The sequence below is a fragment of the Ailuropoda melanoleuca genome, chromosome 1 (assembly GCF_002007445.2).
Source record: "Ailuropoda melanoleuca isolate Jingjing chromosome 1, ASM200744v2, whole genome shotgun sequence".
NCBI classification, from domain to species: Eukaryota; Metazoa; Chordata; class Mammalia; order Carnivora; family Ursidae; genus Ailuropoda; species Ailuropoda melanoleuca.
In genome coordinates this window covers 4,050,496-4,067,530 of record NC_048218.1, presented here as the reverse complement: position 1 = coordinate 4,067,530, position 17,035 = coordinate 4,050,496, and the positions used below count along the sequence as shown (strand labels likewise).

Here is a 17,035-nt window from a genome sequence, read left to right as displayed (position 1 = left end):
GCCTGGTAGATTCCTTCCAGCCGCCCAACAGAAAGGATCTGATAAGGTTATAATAGCACCTTCTCCATCCTCTCCTTGGGGAACTGCAAGGATGACCTCACCCCTGCCACTACCTATGAGCCAAGAAAACAGGGCTGGGCCTCCCATTCTAGAAGGGGAAAGGGAATCCCTGTGGGGAAAGAATAGGACCAGCCTTCCAGTCCCTCCCAGGCACAGCTGGTCATCCTGGTTCTGGCTGTCGATTGCTAAGCACTCATCAGACACCTTCTTTTTTTTTTTATTTTTTTTTTTATTTTAATAAAGTTTTATTTTCCAAAATGTACAGTTGGTAGGATCTTGTTCATGCATCTTCACCAGCAGCTGGGGCATCTCCACCCTTGGTGTTTCTGGTATAAATCACTTGAGCTCTGTGCTTTGAAACTAGTTTAATGAGTCCTTTACTGAGAAGCTCCTGAAGGGCTGCCCTGGCCAGGGAACCTCGAATCTTCAGTCTCTCAGAGACAACAGCTGGAGTTATAAGCTTATAGTTGGGAACTTCCTTACAGAGTTTGTCATGTGTTGCTTTGTCAAACAAGACCAGATTATTGAGCTTGTCCCGAACTTTACCCTTGGACCACTTCTTCTTTTTGGCCTTGCCCCCAGATTTGTTCACTGGGTCTTTGTCTTTTTTGGCCGACTTTCCGGCATCTTTCTTCTTCTTGTCATCCTTAGGCGGCATAGCGAAGCTGGGAGAGCAGCGTCCAACCCTGCAGCCTTGCTAAGATGTCGGACAAAAAGCCATCAGACACCTTCTGTATGAAATATGCTTTGCTCAGGGATAGGTTACCAGATAAATCAGATCAGGGGTTCGGGTGGGGGTGGGGTGGGGCAGCTTGCAGAGGGCCTGGATTTCCAGGATGGGGGTTTGAGCCGTTGTTGGTAAAGAACGGTGCTCTGTGGAAACGTGTGGCCAGAGCTGGGCCCAGGCGGACAAACGTGTCACCTGGAACTGTGGGACAGGCCGGCAGGGAGCGGGGAGGGCGGGCTCCACCAGGCTGTGCAGGGGCGGGGAGGGGGACAGACTTTTTTACACCACAGATGTTCCTTAGATCGTTCTGTTGAGATGACACGCAGGATGCTGAAGAAAACCAATGAGGTCACAATAAATAAATGAAACGCTATCTTCCTGAAAGAGAAAAAACAAGCAAAACCCCAATACAGTTATCGGAAAGGGAGCAAACCAAGTCAGAGGTCATCATACCTGCCTTTTTGTGAGCACATTCGATCACAAGCCCAGGCCGTGGGGTCTAGTAACACCAGCATTTCCACGCGGTGAAGCACGTCGCGTGTATTTCGAGCAGGAAGGGGCTCCCACCGTGTGATCCTAAAATGTCTGAGGGCCCCTGGGGACGGGGTCTCAGGCACTGCCAACGCTGCTGAGGAACCGTGTTTACCTTCTACATTTCATTTAGAGATTAGCAAAAATAGGGTTTCATTATTTTCTCTTAAAATTTTTTTTTCCTAAAATTAAGAGCATCTGTAGAGAGGTGGGGTCAATAGGCCTTATCAAAGGTCAGGGGCATGAGAAGCACGGAGATGACCCCACACCCCGGAGCCTGGCTGTCGGGGTGCATGGTGGGGGTGGTCCTAACATAAGTAGAAGCAAGGGGGTCCTGTTGGATGGAAGACACGGTGGGAGGGACCCCTGAGACGTTCAGTACCTTCCTCCTTGTGAACCCAAGGCCGAGAATGAAACAGTGACAGTTTGGGGCCAGAATTGAGACTCAAACCCAGAACCCTCAACTCCTTAGTCCCTCCCATTCTTGTCCCAAGTGGGCCCACTGGGCTCAGCTCCCTGCGTGAATGTGTCCAGAGCGACGGGGAGTACGGGGTCAGCCCTGCAGGTGTTTCGGACAGGAATACGCACTGCGGACCAAAGCCGACGAAGCCGGGCAGGGGCGGGGCCCACACCCAGGCTGGGAGGACGGTGCCTGAGCCCGCACATCTTGGGAGGCAGCCTCTGGCTTCAGAAGAACATCTTTTCCATGGGGGGGGCCAAGGTGTCTTAAAAGGCATCGGGTTCTTTTTCAAAGGAAAACGCCCCAGGCAAGGTGTGGCTGCGTCTGCCCCATAAACCCTGGTGGCCACCCAGACCCCATTCAAAGACCCCAGAGTCTATCCCATTTCGCTGTGTCTTCAAGCCCCACCAACCCTGACCAGTGAGTGCTGCCTATAACACCCCATGCCCCCCAGGGCAGCCCCCAAGCTCCCAGCCACACGGGGGGGGGGGTCTTCAGGGCATGGGGTGAAGGAAGGGGGAAGCTCGCTGGGGTGGGGGCTCTGAGCCGCTGTCGCCACATCTGCTGTCCCCCAGACTCCATCCCCACCCCTGACCTGCTTGCCCCAGGCAGGCAGCCCGTGGTCTGGTTTATGAGACCTTCCAGCCTGTCTTGTCTTGTTGGACCTGGAAACCAGGCATAATAACACTTACCTCACAAGGAAGGTGTGGGGATCCGTGACTTAATGTGGCTTTGTGCCCCTCCCCCAGCCCGCACTTGTGGCCGCCAAGGTTTGCAGCCCTGAGAGTTCGCTGGGTGCTGGCTCTGGCTTTGGGGGCTTTCAGAGAGGCCTTTTCTCCAGCCCTGATCAGAACATTCCCAATGTCCAGCCACAGGTGCTGAGAAGGGTGGCCCAGGTCTGCGGAGCACTGAGCTCAGCTGGACCACCACCCACCCAGCAGAGCGGTGAGGGTCCAGACATGGCGAGGTTCTGGGCAACAGGCTGGGCACCCCCTTCCTGGGGAGCACCATGCCACACCAAGGGCCCCCCATATGTGGGCGGAGCAGGACGGATCCAGCCCTCTTACCTGACAGCCCTCTGTGGGGATGGGACTGTCTTCAGGGAAAGAGTTTGTCCCACTCGGGCACCCTAAGACCACGTGAGAGTAGGGGTCTTGGTGGCCCCTGGAGACTCCGTGAGGCCACACGGTCACTTCTATCACTCACAGGCACTTCTCAGATCAAAGGACAAGGGGGCTACTGTGAGAGAAAAGCAAGGCTTTTCTCCAGAGCTCTGGAGGACCATCCCTCCTCTCCCCTGCCCTTGGGTCCATCTGCAGGACTCCCCAGTGCACCTGCAGACAAGGGCCCCTGGCTGGAGGCCCGAGATCAGGTGTGGGCAGGGCTGGCCCCTCCTGAGGCCCCTCTCCTGGGTGTGCAGCCGGCCGTCCTTGCCTCCTGTCCTCACATGGCCCTCCCTCTGTGCCTGTCTGTGTCCTGATCTCCTTTTCTTCTTAGGACACCAGTCACATCGTATCAGGTCCACCCCCAGGACCTCATTTTACCTTAATTACCTCTTTAAAGACCCTAGGTCCAAATACAGTCACATTCTGATTTGGGCTTCAACATAAGAATTTGGGGCCACAGGACATAATGTACCACATAACAGTCTCCCAGCAGAGCGCTACACATCCTTCTAGGGGAGACTTCCCACACTTCCTCCAAGAAGCCCTCCAGGCCTGCAGTCCACAGGGAGAGCCTGTGTCAGCTTCAGTGAACGTCTGTTAAGGCCTGCTGGGGGCAGAAAGAGGGTGGCCCTGGAGCCTGAGGCCCTGAAGGTGAACGGGACGGGACGCCTGCCCTCGGGACCTGCGCTCTGACTGTGTTCCTCACCCAGCACCCCTTCATTCTTGGCACACGTGTTAAGCTGCCACTGGGTGCCAGGCCTGCACTGGACGCCACGGATGGTACACGGTCCGTGGCCCCTGCACTAGGCAACCCACCCTCTCCCTTCTGAGCTCTCCTTCCCTGTGTGCCCTCTCTGCCTCCCCGATTAGCCTGCAAGTTTGCGGGGCGTGGGCGGCACCTCACAGTTCGCAGAACCCCCGCCAACAGCCCCGTGTGCGCACAGCAGATTTGCCGACTGTTGGGAGAGCACGAGGCAGGGGAGTCCCCAGCACCGACCACAGGGGCGTCTGCCAGGTTCAGGTGGCCACAAACAGGCGGCTCCTGCCCCCGTCTGAGCCTGCACGGCCACATGGGCTCCGGCTCCTGGAAACACTGCCGTCGGGGGGGAGCACTCTGCGTTTTCCCAGCTTCGGCACAGCGTCTCACTGAACCCCATGCCACCCCCTGTGAGCTAGGGGACAGCTGTCTTCCCTCTCATTTTACAAAAGGGGAAACTGAGGCTCGGGCAGACCCAGTGATTTGTCCACCACAGCTGTTCTCAAGGGGCGATTCCGGCCCCCAGGTGTCCAAACATCTTTGGTTGTCCCATGTCGGTGGGGGGCTGCTCCCGGCCTCCAGCGGGTAGAGCCAGGGTTGCAAGGCACGAGGCAGCCCCAAAGAATTATCTGAACGCAGAGGGTTGTGGTGTGGAACTGACAGCTTCTCGTCGATCAAGTCGCGGCTGGGTTTGGGGCTGGGAGCCAGCCGCCTCCGCCCCAGTCATGAGCTCCCCACGGAGGCTGGTAGTAACCACAGCTACTGTTACGGAGCGGGACTGTGTTTATAACGCTCACCACATGTACCGATAGCCGTCTGTCAAGTCCCCTGGGGGGCTAAGTATCCTTTACAGACACACCAACTCCCTGCTTTATATTCGCGGGGGGACAGGCCTGGGGCTGACCTCCCGCTCCGTCCTGTGCCTTCAGCCTGCATTTCCCAAACCAGGTCCGCCGCCGTGAACCCAAGACCGCTGGCGGCCCAGAGATACCCAGCACCTCTTCCCTGCGTGGGACGTTCCTAAGGAAGCTGGAGGCAGTGCGAATGTGTCACCGCATGCTAGTAGTGTCAGTGCGGACAGCCCTCCCATTTGGAGTCCCTGAATGCAGTAGGGGATGGGGGGCAGAGCCTTTCTCCTCCTGAGTGAGGACACGGGGGCTGGTTTGCTCATCGGCTTAGCAGGCCTGCAGGGACCCCTCCAGATCGGGACCAAGGCAGGCTGCGGAGGGAGGGGGTGGACAGAGACGGTGGGGGACGGCCGTGGCACTGGCACCCCAGAAAGCCCCTGGCTGGGAGCTGGGAGTCAGCTGTGCGGTTTTCCTTGCCTCTCTTTCCTTTCTTTGTTTTTTGTGAAACATGATTGAAATTGCCCTTAAATGACAGCTGGTCATTCCCAGAAGGTCCAGTTCCTTTTGAGACCTTCTTCTTTTTAGGAAAAGAACCAGCATTTACGCCAGGCGCAAGTCCTGTCGGAATGTCTCTGGACAACGCAGGGCCGCCACTACAGTGAGCCCCGGGACACCCGGGCTGGGCTGCGAGTCAGGGACAGCTGGGCAGCAGGACAGAGGACAGCTCTGACCCCACAGCGGACGGAACATTCTCCCCACCCCCTCTTCGAGACCATCTTGGGGGATGGGAAGGCATCGCATCAACCTCCCGCCCCGAACTGGGGAGGCACGAGGAGCACAGGCCCAGTCTGTGGGGCATCGGGGCCAGGAGTCACCGGCAACAGGACCGGCCGTACACGCACGAAGCCGGGGCGAGGCAGAGCACGTCAGGAGCACCGCAGACCCCGCAAGCCGGGGAGAGCGAAGCTGGTCCCACAGGTGGCGGCCAGCAGCCTCCGGGGTACAGACCCGCCTCTGTCTGTCGGGAGGCCCGCTCTCAATGTTCTGACAAGCTTATAATTAGGCCCCCGCTGTGGAGGCCAGAGTTTTATTATAATGACAGCTTGGATTTATAGGGCTCCATCTGCAAGCCACGCAAGGCTCCGTGCACAGCTCACCCTCGTTCTCATGCCAAATCCTTCTGAGGTCCAGACAGGAGCAGGGAGGGATTAATTGGCCATTAGCGTTGAGGAAACTGAGGCACGGGCAGGTTACAAGACTTGCCCAGGGCAGGAAGGGGTTAAAGGCAAAGACCAGAGCTCGGATGTGGGGTTTGCAGCTGACTGTGACACCCACAGAGCTTTCCTACGGGAACAGCGGGAACAGCGTGGGAACAGCGAGGGAACAGAGAGGAGGAGGTGGGGGGGGCGGCCCAGATGCCCGGGGCACGGCACAGTGGCAACAGGTGAACCCCATGTCCAAGGCCGCCCTGGGGGCTCCTGGGCCAGCCCACCTACCGGAAGGACCATCTCCTGGTCCTCCCGACCTGGCCAGGTCTGCAGGGCTGCCAGCAGCAGGGCATCCACGCACATTCACACTGCAGCACCCCCGCACAACCAACCACACACACGTGCACAAGCACACACTCAACACACACTCACACCCTATCAATCCACACACCATACCATCCATGCCTGCCACACCCCCCACAGTCACACACGCGCATTCGCAGCCTACATCCGCTGCACACCACACCACTCACACGCTCACTCACACACTCACACACTCACACCGTACCACCCGTGCACGCACACGCACACACCGTCCCACACACACCACACACTCACATGCTTACAGAACCAAAGCGGGCAACCCGGTTTCTGCTTGTGTCTCCCTTTCTTTTCAAGGAGGGGCTGTGGCCACTGGGCTGGCGTCCTCTAAGCCCGGGCTGGCCCCCTCCTCAGCACGAGCCTACGGACAGCACCTCACAAGCGCCAGGCTGCCAGGGGCCGCCTCAGGGCCTAGGCCCCGGTGACCCCACACTGCCCACATGGAATCCGCAGGGACCACGTGGGGTGGGGAAAAGGACACGGAACAAACGGGGTCAGGAGCCCAGGCTCACCACAAGCTGACGGGAGGCCTCAGGAAAGGCCAGTGGAGGGAGGGGTGAGCCCTGACTGGGGGCCTCACCGACCGCACCCCACTACGAGCTCCTAGAGGGCTGCAGCTCTAGGTCCGGAACAGGAACCACGCCAGATGGACCTGGGGCATCTTTTGAGGCTGGAAAGCAAGCCGGATCAGGAGGACAGAGGTGCCAAGGGGAAAGGGCTTCATCCGCCAAAGAGGGACAACTGGGCACCCGAGGAAAAGCAAATGCTATTGACCAAGACGTTGTGAATATAAAACACCCCCGAGTTCTAAACGATACCCCCAAAACCCAATGTACTGGACACCTCTTACTCTGAAACAGCAGTTACTTTCCTTTCCCCGGATGAGCTGTGTGTCGGCGTCGACCTAGAGCCCTAGTGATGCCGGCAAGTTCCTCCCCACAGGGAATTCGAGCTGATAAAGTAACGGAACAGAATTAGAAAACCCCATTCTGCAGCCCTTGCGGAAGTAACAGAAATGCAGTGAGCCTCGGTGGGTGACATCTGAGCGGCATGTGGGAAGCTCGGCCCCACCCGTGTGCCCGCTGGGCCAAAGCATCGCCAGTGTAACCGTCCACATCTCCTGCCAGCCGGGGCGAGACATGGGCTTTAACACAGGGTTGGATCCAGAGGAATACCAGCCGTGAACCCTTTCCCTGCTTTCTGTAACGAAAACTTCTTTTTCAGAGTCAACAGGAAGAGCTCCCCGATAAAACAAAACATAGGCCGTCTCAGCCGGCTAGGGGTGGGTAACCCCTTCCAGCCTTAGGGGCGGGGCTGGGTGACCCCATTTATTCACCCCACGGGGTCCTTATGGGTTCCATGTGGGCAGTGTGGGGTCATGGGGGCCTAGGCCCTGAGGCGGCCCCTGGCAGCCTGGTGCTTGTGAGGTGCTGTCCGTAGGCTCGTGCTGAGGAGGGGGCCAGCCCGGGCTTAGAGGACAGCAGCCCAGTGGCCACAGCCCCTCCTTGACAAGGAAGGGACACACAAGCAGGTGGGCACATTTGACCCTGCTGCTCCTGGGCCCAGCATGTGGCCTGAGCTGGGATGCAAGGACGCAGAGTGAGGCAGGACCCCCTGTTAGCAAGGTCAGTGGGAAGCAGCCAGAAACGATAGGCCGGCTGCTGGGACGGGGCTCAGGGAGTGGAGGTAAGTTCCGCACGCCCTTGTGGCCGATGGTCAGCCCCCCCGCCACAGTGGGTTCCTCAGGCATCTTACCGCAATCATCCATCTTATGGTTTGGCAACGTAGTGTCATGTTTGTAACAAGTCCTTTGGGCCACGACGAGCTTGAAAAAATCGGCGTGCACGTTAAATCAAAAAGGTAAGTTACTGGATTTGTGTTTCTCAGTGAAGTTGATATGAATGACTGACTCATACAAATTGTTTGTCCAAACTCATCCGCTACAAAAGCCGTGACACCGCAGACCGTGTGAAACCCAAGGACCCAGATCTGCTAATTAAACCAGCACTCACCTCGACGCTAGAAATCCTTTCACAGCTGGCGACAGACCGAGCCTCCGGGCCCGCAGCTGGCTCGGCTGCTGTCTGCGGGGCACGGCATGTGGTTAGGCACGGCGTGTGGTTAGCGCCAACGACAATTCTCACTGATTTCATTCGTTTTCCAGGTTTCTCGTGCACTTAGAAGAGGTGATGGCTGTGACTGCCTTGGCCCAATGAGCAGAATTTCGCAGTTACGTGATGACAGCTTAATATATGTGTGTTATCAGATCTTCAAACAGAAAAGCCAATTAAGTTCATTTGAAATAATTGCTTAATTTTTATTCAAATCATTAAATAAAAGTAAAGCTCCGAACATCTATTCTGTTGAAGATGTGTCATTGGATGTTTTTCAAAGAGTAAGATGTAAATGTAACTTCTGTTAAATACTCACTATTGATGATACCATTTGTTTGTGTTGGGCCAATATGAATACAAATGTTGATGTCACCCAGCATTATGGAAACGGGTGCTATTATGAAATTAAGAAAGCGTGGAGCAGAAACGCAGCTGGAATTATTTGCAGTGAACACATAGTTTACACACGAGCCTTAGCAAGCTGTGATTTACCTTTAATTGGAATAAAACCAGCAGATATCAAAACTTAGCAATCTATGGGGCGCCTGGGTGGCACAGCGGTTAAGCGTCTGCCTTCGGCTCAGGGCATGACCCCGGCGTTGTGGGATCGAGCCCCACATCAGGCTCCTCCGCTATGAGCCTGCTTCTTCCTCTCCCACTCCCTCTGCTTGTGTTCCCTCTCTCGCTGGCTGTCTCCATCTCTGTCGAATAAATAAATAAAATCTTTAAAAAAAAACTATTAAAAAAAACTATTAAAACTTAGCAATCTTCCTACATCTACGGAGTTATAGTGACTGAACTCGAAACTTTCAGTGACACAGCAAATACAGGTCGCAAACAGGAAGTCCTTCATCCAGCCGTGCGTGCTTCCTCCCGAGGCCCAGCGTCCGCCAGATGTCAGGAACGTGGCGCCTTTGAGAAGGTGTTCACAAGTCACGTGAATGGCTTACAGTGACGCTATGCATTTTGTTCAAAATCGGTTGGAAATCTTTAATCAAACTATCCAACGAACAGATCATCAAAAACATCTTCTTCTGAAATGTTGGCAAGTTGTTGCCACTATTGAAAAAAAAAGACGGCACACAGAAAGACTATTTAAATTTATCGCCACAAAAGGAGGAGAGGAAATGAACACGTTGCTCAATGCTTCCCTACGTGCTGTGCGAGAGTGAGTTTGGAGTATGTGTTTATAAGGTGGATTTTTGATAGAGCCCATTTTAACGGGAGATACACATATATACACACTTGTACCTGTGTATGGAGTCTCAGCGCAGAAGGAAATTGAACAGGTCTGTGATTGTCAGTACATACATTCCACAAAATATTTTTTTTAAAAAAACCCTTTGACACATTTTGCCTTATGAAAACATTTATGAGAGATTCTCCGGGTGGGAGCCCAAACCCAGGGCCTGTGAAAGTACCTGGGCTGAGATACGATGAGCTTCTCCCAGAAGCACTGAGGCAGTTCGCTCTATCAGCCACAAAATCTCTTTTTGAAGAAGATTCTAGGCCATTTTATGAAAAATTAAAAGTAATGGGGGCGCGTGGGTGGCACAGCGGTTGGGCGTCTGCCTTCAGCTCAGGGCGTGATCCCAGCATTGTGGGATCGAGCCCCACATCAGGCTCTTCCTCTATGAGCCTGCTTCTTCCTCTCCCACTCCCCCTGCTTGTGTTCCCTCTCTCGCTGGCTGTCTCTATCTCTGTCAAATAAATAAATAAATCTTTAAAAATAAATAAATAAATAAATAAAATAAATAAATAAAAGTAATGAGGCAAGGGGCACCCGGGTGGCTCAGTTGGTGAAGTGTCTGCCTTCGGCTCAGGTCATGATCTCGGGGTACTGGGATCGAGTTCCACATCGGGCTCCCTACTCAGTGGGGAGACTGCTTCTCCCTCTGCCTCCGCCCCTCCCCCCACTTGTGATTTTTCTCTCTCTCAAATAAATAAATAGAATCTTAAAAAAGGTAAGGAGGCAATTTTGAAACTAATAGATCCTTCGGAAAAATACCACTAACATGTTATTAAACCACATAAAGTTAAAAATCGAAGAATGAGAACATTTATCAAGTATAATTATGCGGCTGGTAGTGGCTTTCTAATATCCAGATAATTGGTGCAAAGGAGGCATTTGTTCTTGCATTTATTTTATTTTTTTTAAAGATTTTATTTATTTATTTGACACAGAGAGAAAGACAGCCAGCAAGAGAGAGACCACAAGCAGGGGGAGCGGGAGAGGAAGAAGCAGGCTCCCAGCAGAGGAGCCTGATGCGGGGCTCGATCCCAGAATGCTGGGACCATGCCCTGAGCCGAAGGCAGATGCTTAACGACTGAGCCACCCAGGCCCCCCTATTTTTGCCTTTAATTTAACAAATATTATCTTTATTTTTCAGAAAGTACTTTTTTTCTCTGTAAATGCAATTTTCTCTTTATTAGAAATGACAATTCCATGACATCATTGTATTTTTTTCTTGTCTTTATAAGCTTAGAATTTCGGCAGAGCAAATTTGTTTTCCTCCAGCTTTATCAAGTGATAATCTATAGCCAAAAGATCCACCCATTTTAAGTGCGCAATTTGCTGAATTTGGTGACTGTTAACAGTCGTGTAACCAGCACCACAATGGAGGTACCGAACATTTCCATGACTCCAAAAAGTTTCCTTGTGCCTCTCCTCGGAGCCCTGCCCCTAAGGACCACTGATCTTGAATGCATTTTTAAAAAAATTTTAAGCAACATTATTGAGACACGATTGCCATATAACAACTATATATATTTAAAGCGTACGGTCTGATCGGTTTTCACGTATGTACACAGCAGTGAAACCACCACCTCCATCGAGAGGTGATCATCTTATATCCGTCCTTCCATGGGGGGATAGACCACAGTTCGCCCATCTCACCTGCTGATGCCCATTCGAGTTGTTTCCACTGGGGGTTACTACACGTACAGCTGCTGTGAACTGTTGTGCGACAGTCTTCACACGGACACGTGCTTTCGTTTCTTTGGTAAATACCTAGGAGCGGAGGGCCTGGGTCATATGGTAGGTGTATGCTTAACTTTTTAAGAAACTATCCAACGCTTTTCCAAAGTGGCTGTGCCATCGGGCCTTGCTAAGATCGGTGCGTGAGAGCTCAGGTCCTGCACGCCCTTGCCAGCACTCGGTGTGGGGCCTCTCCTGCTTGTGTAAGCAATGTGTTTTCCCTATGAAGCTAGTTCTGGCTGGGTTTTTCTTATGAATATACCCATCTTTTGGCGCTGGAAAAATCTAGTGTATACGCAGGTCTCAGGGGTCTTCATCCAAGTACTTCATAAATGGCTAAACGGCTTCTTTTTCTTATCCCTCCAGCTCCTCCGCGATGCCAAACTTCTAGTCGTCCAATTTATTTAAACTTGTTTATTCAAGTCTACATCCAAAGGCCTAAGGGAGGAGACAAGATGAGCAAGTGACAGTCCCACCCCCTCCCCGGCATTCGCTCTAGGAGTGGGGGAAAGCATGCACACAGATGTGACCACCGAAAACCCTGGAGGGAGCTAGTTCTCCCTGGAAATGGAGTGCTATGTTTAGAGCCTCCCGGAAGCCTTCCTGGAGGAAGCAGTCTACAAACCGGGCTTGTGCTTCAGCGGGTGGAGAGAAGAATGAAGGTGGGTGTTGCAAAGTCCTGAGTAACCGAGGCAAACCAAAGGCTTAAAGGAGAGAAAGGCCGTTCCCTTCAGGGCATCTTGGCCCCGGGGGCAAAGTTTATCCACAGAGAAGTCTGGAAATACAGACCACATCACATCGGGTCCTGTGGGCCTGTGGGGGGAGGGACGTGGTCCTCATGAGCCAGATGACGGAAAACAATGCGGTGATTAAGGGTGTCAAGTCCTTCGTTTTAGGAATAACGCGACTGTACTCAGGTCACAGGCGGGACTCCTGGCTGCCCACGCAGGGCTCTGGGTCATCAGCTCATGAACTTGGCAGTGAGACCTCCCACAAGCCAGCGCTGAGAAGGGGGAGGGGATGCTTCCGTAGGAAAGTGAGGATGCTCGTGATCCGGTGACAGACAACTGAGGTCCCCTTTACCTTCTGTCGAGTGGAGATAACCTCCAGCCTCCACAGGGATTTAAAAGATTGCGTGATTAAAAATTTTTTTAAAAAGTCATTAACTCCAGTAACAGCCCCATAGATGGTCATGACCTTCCTGCAAGATCTGACCAGCCGATGGAGGCAAACTGGAAAGGCACCTCTTTCTGGGCAAAGGACGCATCACTCACGTATTAAATCCCATACAAAAATCACCTCTGCCCCCTGTTCCCCCAACAAGTGATCTGCCAAACATTCATTCACCCCCCGGCTAACCGAGCAGGCAACACGTTTGAAGGCTATTTGGGGGCGCCTGGGGGGCGCAGCTAGTTCAGCGTCTAACTCCCGATTTCGGCTCAGGTCATGATCTCGGGGTCCTGGGATCGAGCTCCAAGTCAGGCTCCGAGCTCAGCAGGGAGTCTGCTTGAGATCCTCTCTCTCCCTCTGCCCCTCCCCCCAAATAAATAAATAACTCTGAGAAAAATGTTAAAAAAATAAAGGCTATTTTATAATTTACTGTAATTAACTCACTGTGCTGACTGGAAGCACCCCCCGTGCCCCCGAAGGAGCGAACGTCATGGGCAAGGCTGTGAGGCGTGACAGCAACAAGCCCCAGACCCTGGCTAGGGTAGGGGAGGTCACTGGGTCAGAGACAGAGTAGCAGGGCCAGAACCTGTCAGGGGGGTACAAGCTGGGGGGCACCACCCCATGTCGAGAATCCCAAGAACAGAGTGAGGACTGCGGGGTCACAGCCAGGCTGAGGGTCATCATGGTGTGCGGGCACCTTCTTGGGGCAACCCCTGGGGTCTCTGCCGCCCCTTTGAAACTACGGCCTCCGAGCAAGAAGTTCAAAGCGATGGCGTTCTGTCTGCAGGGATGTGCGGTTGTGTCTGGTGGTCATCCAGAAGGAGCTCCACGTATCCTGTGTCATGGGACGGCACAGATCCAAGGTCACCCATCCTTTGGAGGAGGGTGCAGGAGTCCTCCAGGCCGGGGGTGGCGATGGGGAGTGGCGGATCAATCGCTCGTGGCACAGGGGGGGCCGGGGGGGGTGGGCCTTTGATCCGCAGGGGCTGGATTATGAGCCAGGGACATGAACTGTTTGAAGGCGGGCTCATCTTTGTTCCTGCTGGTTAGTCTCAGACAGTTTGGCAAAGATTAAAATGACTCCTCCTAATGCTATCTGGGGACAGGAGTCCGGATGGGGGAGTTCTGGATCAAAGGCAGTGGATTTCCTGGCACAGAGAAGGTGTCTGAAAACCTGACGTATGCGCGTACAGCTGCAGAAATGAATGAATGAGTAAGCAGGGGAAGGAAGCGAGGGGCAGGAGGTCTGGCTGCCTGTAGAGTCCACGCCCACCCTGTGCCTCTGTCTTCTGGGCACTCACTGAGTGCAAGAACCCTGCTCTTAATCAAATGCCTGCCACTAGAAAAGAAGAAAAAGTGGTCTACGTAAATAGAATGCAGGCAAAGGATTGTGGCTGTCCCCGGGGAGGGCCGAGATGGGGCTGCGACATCTAAAGGGGAAAGCTGTGGTGTTCAGTAACAGCTGACAGGCATGGTGCCTAGGCTCTGGGCCAATGAACACACCTCCCTACACCCCGATCAGGTCAGCACCTGCCTTAGAGATGAGGGAGCAGGTGAGAGAGGCCAGGCAGCGCACCCAGAGTCACACGGCATCCGCATGGGAGCACCCCGCGGCCCGCCCCCGGTCTGCATCCCCCACCGCACCCTGAGTTCCTACAGGACAGGGAGGGTGCCAGGCGGGCAGGCACACACTGGGTGGGAGAAGCTGTCCCCTCCGCCAGGTGGTCCCTGGCCAGTGGAAGAAGTAGATTCTGGACTGGGCTTGAGGATGAGAAAGACTCGCACAGAGCTTCACACCCCGCGCCCAGAGCTTTGGGGATGGGCAAGCCTACAAAATGCCACCCGCGATGCACGGCTTGCTTGAGTGCCACACGTGAGACCTGGCTCTCGTGCAGACTTCTTTTTTTTCTTTCCCCATTTTGCTTAAAGCTGTCGGTGGCCACTGGGAGGGAGGCATTCTAGATGGCAAACTCGAGTAGCCTCAGGAGGGAATGAGACAGGACACGGCGGAGGCGGGAGCCAGGGCAGCTGAAGGGATCGGGCCCCGGCCCAGAGCTTGGCCCCCATGGCATGAGCGGGAAGAGAGAGGTCAGATCCTTGCCATCACGCCCGCTGCGTGTTAGGTGGCCCCAGCTGCCAGTAACAGAAGCCGCCACCCACAGGGACTGTCCTTCCCCCAGCACAGGAAGATTGGGGGTGTCCCTGCAGGGAGCCCGCAGGCCCGCCTTGCCGGCGTCTTGCCAGTTGGCTCTGTCTCCAAGTCACAGGCGGCTGCCACAGACGTACCACCAAGTCACCTGTGGCCGAGACAGAGTCTGGCGTGTGGAGGGTTCGTTTGCCACCGTCTGGGGTGGAGGCGGGCTGCAGGGAGAGCGCCAGGGCCAAGGCTGGGGTGGCCAGTCCTCCACGGCACCCGCAGGGCCCAGGCCCGCAGCATCTGTGAGCCGAGCGTGGTCCTGAGCCCACGGTGGACACCGGCAGCGCTGGCCTGTTTTCATGACTTCCTGCAGGCCTGCTTCTCCGTCTGCACCATTACTCACCCTGCTTCTTGTTGTAACCTGTCCGGCTGTAAGCGCCGGGTGTTTGCTTCCTCCCTGGATAGTCGCCAGCCTGAATTACTTATGAGCCTAGTGTCCACACGGATGGGGTTCTGGCGAGGGCCGAGGCCACCGCCTGCCTGCAGCCCCACAGCTGAGCACAGGCCTGGAAGGCCTCTGGTGAAGGCCACAGGCCTCCTCTGCAGGGGGACAAGAGGGAGGAGGAGGGGCCCACCCGCTCCTGCCTCCTGCCATGTTCCGGGGGCCCGAGGATGACTTCAGTCCCTGGGAGGTGAGGCTGGGGCCCAAAACGGGGGTTCCCCAGCCCACAGCCCAGACCCATCGTATAGGGAGTGAGAGCCGGGGCTCTGGGCTCATGTCCCAGCTCTGCCAGTTCCTGGTGGGAACGAGGAACTTAACCGCTCTGTGCCTCAGTTTCCCCCTCTGACCCACGGGGCTGCTTTGAGAATTTAAATGCAACAATCCTTGTGCAGGAGATTGTTTGCAAAAGGAGCTGCAATTACCCCCTTCTTTGAATCCAAGCCCTTTTGCAACGTGACTCTGCGGCCCCGCAGCCCCGGGCCAGTCTGGTCCACGCCTGGAATCCGGCTGTGCCTGTGACTTGCCGGGCCAGTGATTGCCAGCAAGTGACACTGTGCAATCTGAGCCCAGCTGCTTCTGCTGGTGGCCGTGCCCAGCGGCTGAGCCCAAAGGGCGAGCTGTGGACAACCCGGTGAGGACGTGACAGGGGCCAGAGGGCACAGCCCAAAGGACTATCCAAGGCCAAAGGCTGTACATCGCTTCCTAATAGGAATGTTGCCTGCAAGGGAGTGGGCCCTTGGAACACACAAGAGATGATGTCGGAGTGTCCCGTGGGAGATAGAATCTTAGGGGGCGTTTCCCCCTACCCCACAGGTGTCCTGGGGTTACTAGGCAGAGCTGGTGGTGTCTCCAGGGACAGCCCATTTGCCAGACTAGCCAGAACCTAAGGGACGCCAGAAGGACCCCTTCCCCTCCATGGAAAGGGGGGCAGTGGGGTCTGAGAAGGCGTTTGGGCGCAGGGCTAGGGTTAGACCTAATGCCCCATGGGCCGTGCCTACGACGAGGATGGCTGGAGTGTTTAGGGTTGTTTGCCGGCTTGTCTCCAGCTCTTCCCTGCTCTTTGTGCAAAAGATGATGTTTCAGGGGCACCTGGGTGGCTCAGTCTGTTAAGCGTTCTGTCTTTGGCTCAGGTCATGATCTCGGGGTCCCGGGATCAAGCCCCGCATCGGGCTCCCTGCTCGGTGGGGAGTCTGCTTCTCCCTCTCCCTCTGCTATTCCCTCTGCTTATGCTTCTCTCTCTCTCTGTCAAATAAATAAATAAAATCTTAAAAAAAAAAAAAGATGATTGTCTTTGTAGCTGGGGGTCTGCACTTTGCTTTGGGTCTCCCGTGACCATGTAAGGGGGGGAGGTGGCCTTGCGGCGAGAGAGGCTCACGGGAAGCCCGTCGCCGCCCGGGGAACTGCGCTCTCAGCCCTGAGGCTTGTGCATCAGGACTTCTGGCCCCCAGAATAGTTCTGTTTTGTTCTTAAAATCATCCAGTAGCCAAAATGCCAAAGCAAAGACACAGGGTCCACAAAGCCAGCATTCCTAATCTCCTATTTGCCTTTAGGTTTTAAAAACAAGTCTCCAGATAGTACATAAGGAGTATTTACAGGCATCCTCCGTCCCCCGGCTGATCCCAACCTGAAATGCCCACGTCTGTCCCATGGATTCCGCTCCTTTAACTGATGGCTCCTGGCCAGTCTCCCAGCCCCACTGCCAGCAGTCTGCAGGGTTCCTGCCATTCCTCCTGCATGCAGAGAACACTCGGAAATAGCCCCTGACTACAGATGCTTTTGCTCGAAGGCCAGGGCTATTCATCGCAGGCTCTGAGAAGACAGGGGATGTCTGTGGGTCCTCTCATGGTGGCGGGTGTCTTTACCGCCATCTGGTACTACGTTGGTGCTCAGCAAAGGTGGCAATTAATTGAAGAAGCCCCTGATGGGCACCCAGATCCCCAGGAGGGATCATTCAAACCCGGACTGTTGAGCGGCCCCCAGATTCCAGATTCGTAGGT

At 54.8% G+C, this 17,035-nt stretch overlaps 1 protein-coding gene across 1 annotated transcript; it reads right to left on the bottom strand.

The window, feature by feature from the left end:
- Positions 1–291: 291 nt before the first annotated feature.
- LOC117801157 (40S ribosomal protein S25-like) lies at positions 292–785 on the bottom strand. Its single transcript, XM_034655402.1, has one exon. The coding sequence runs from the start codon at positions 716–718 to the stop codon at positions 341–343; it is 378 nt and encodes a 125-aa protein (XP_034511293.1). The 5' UTR covers positions 719–785; the 3' UTR covers positions 292–340.
- Positions 786–17,035: the final 16,250 nt, after the last annotated feature.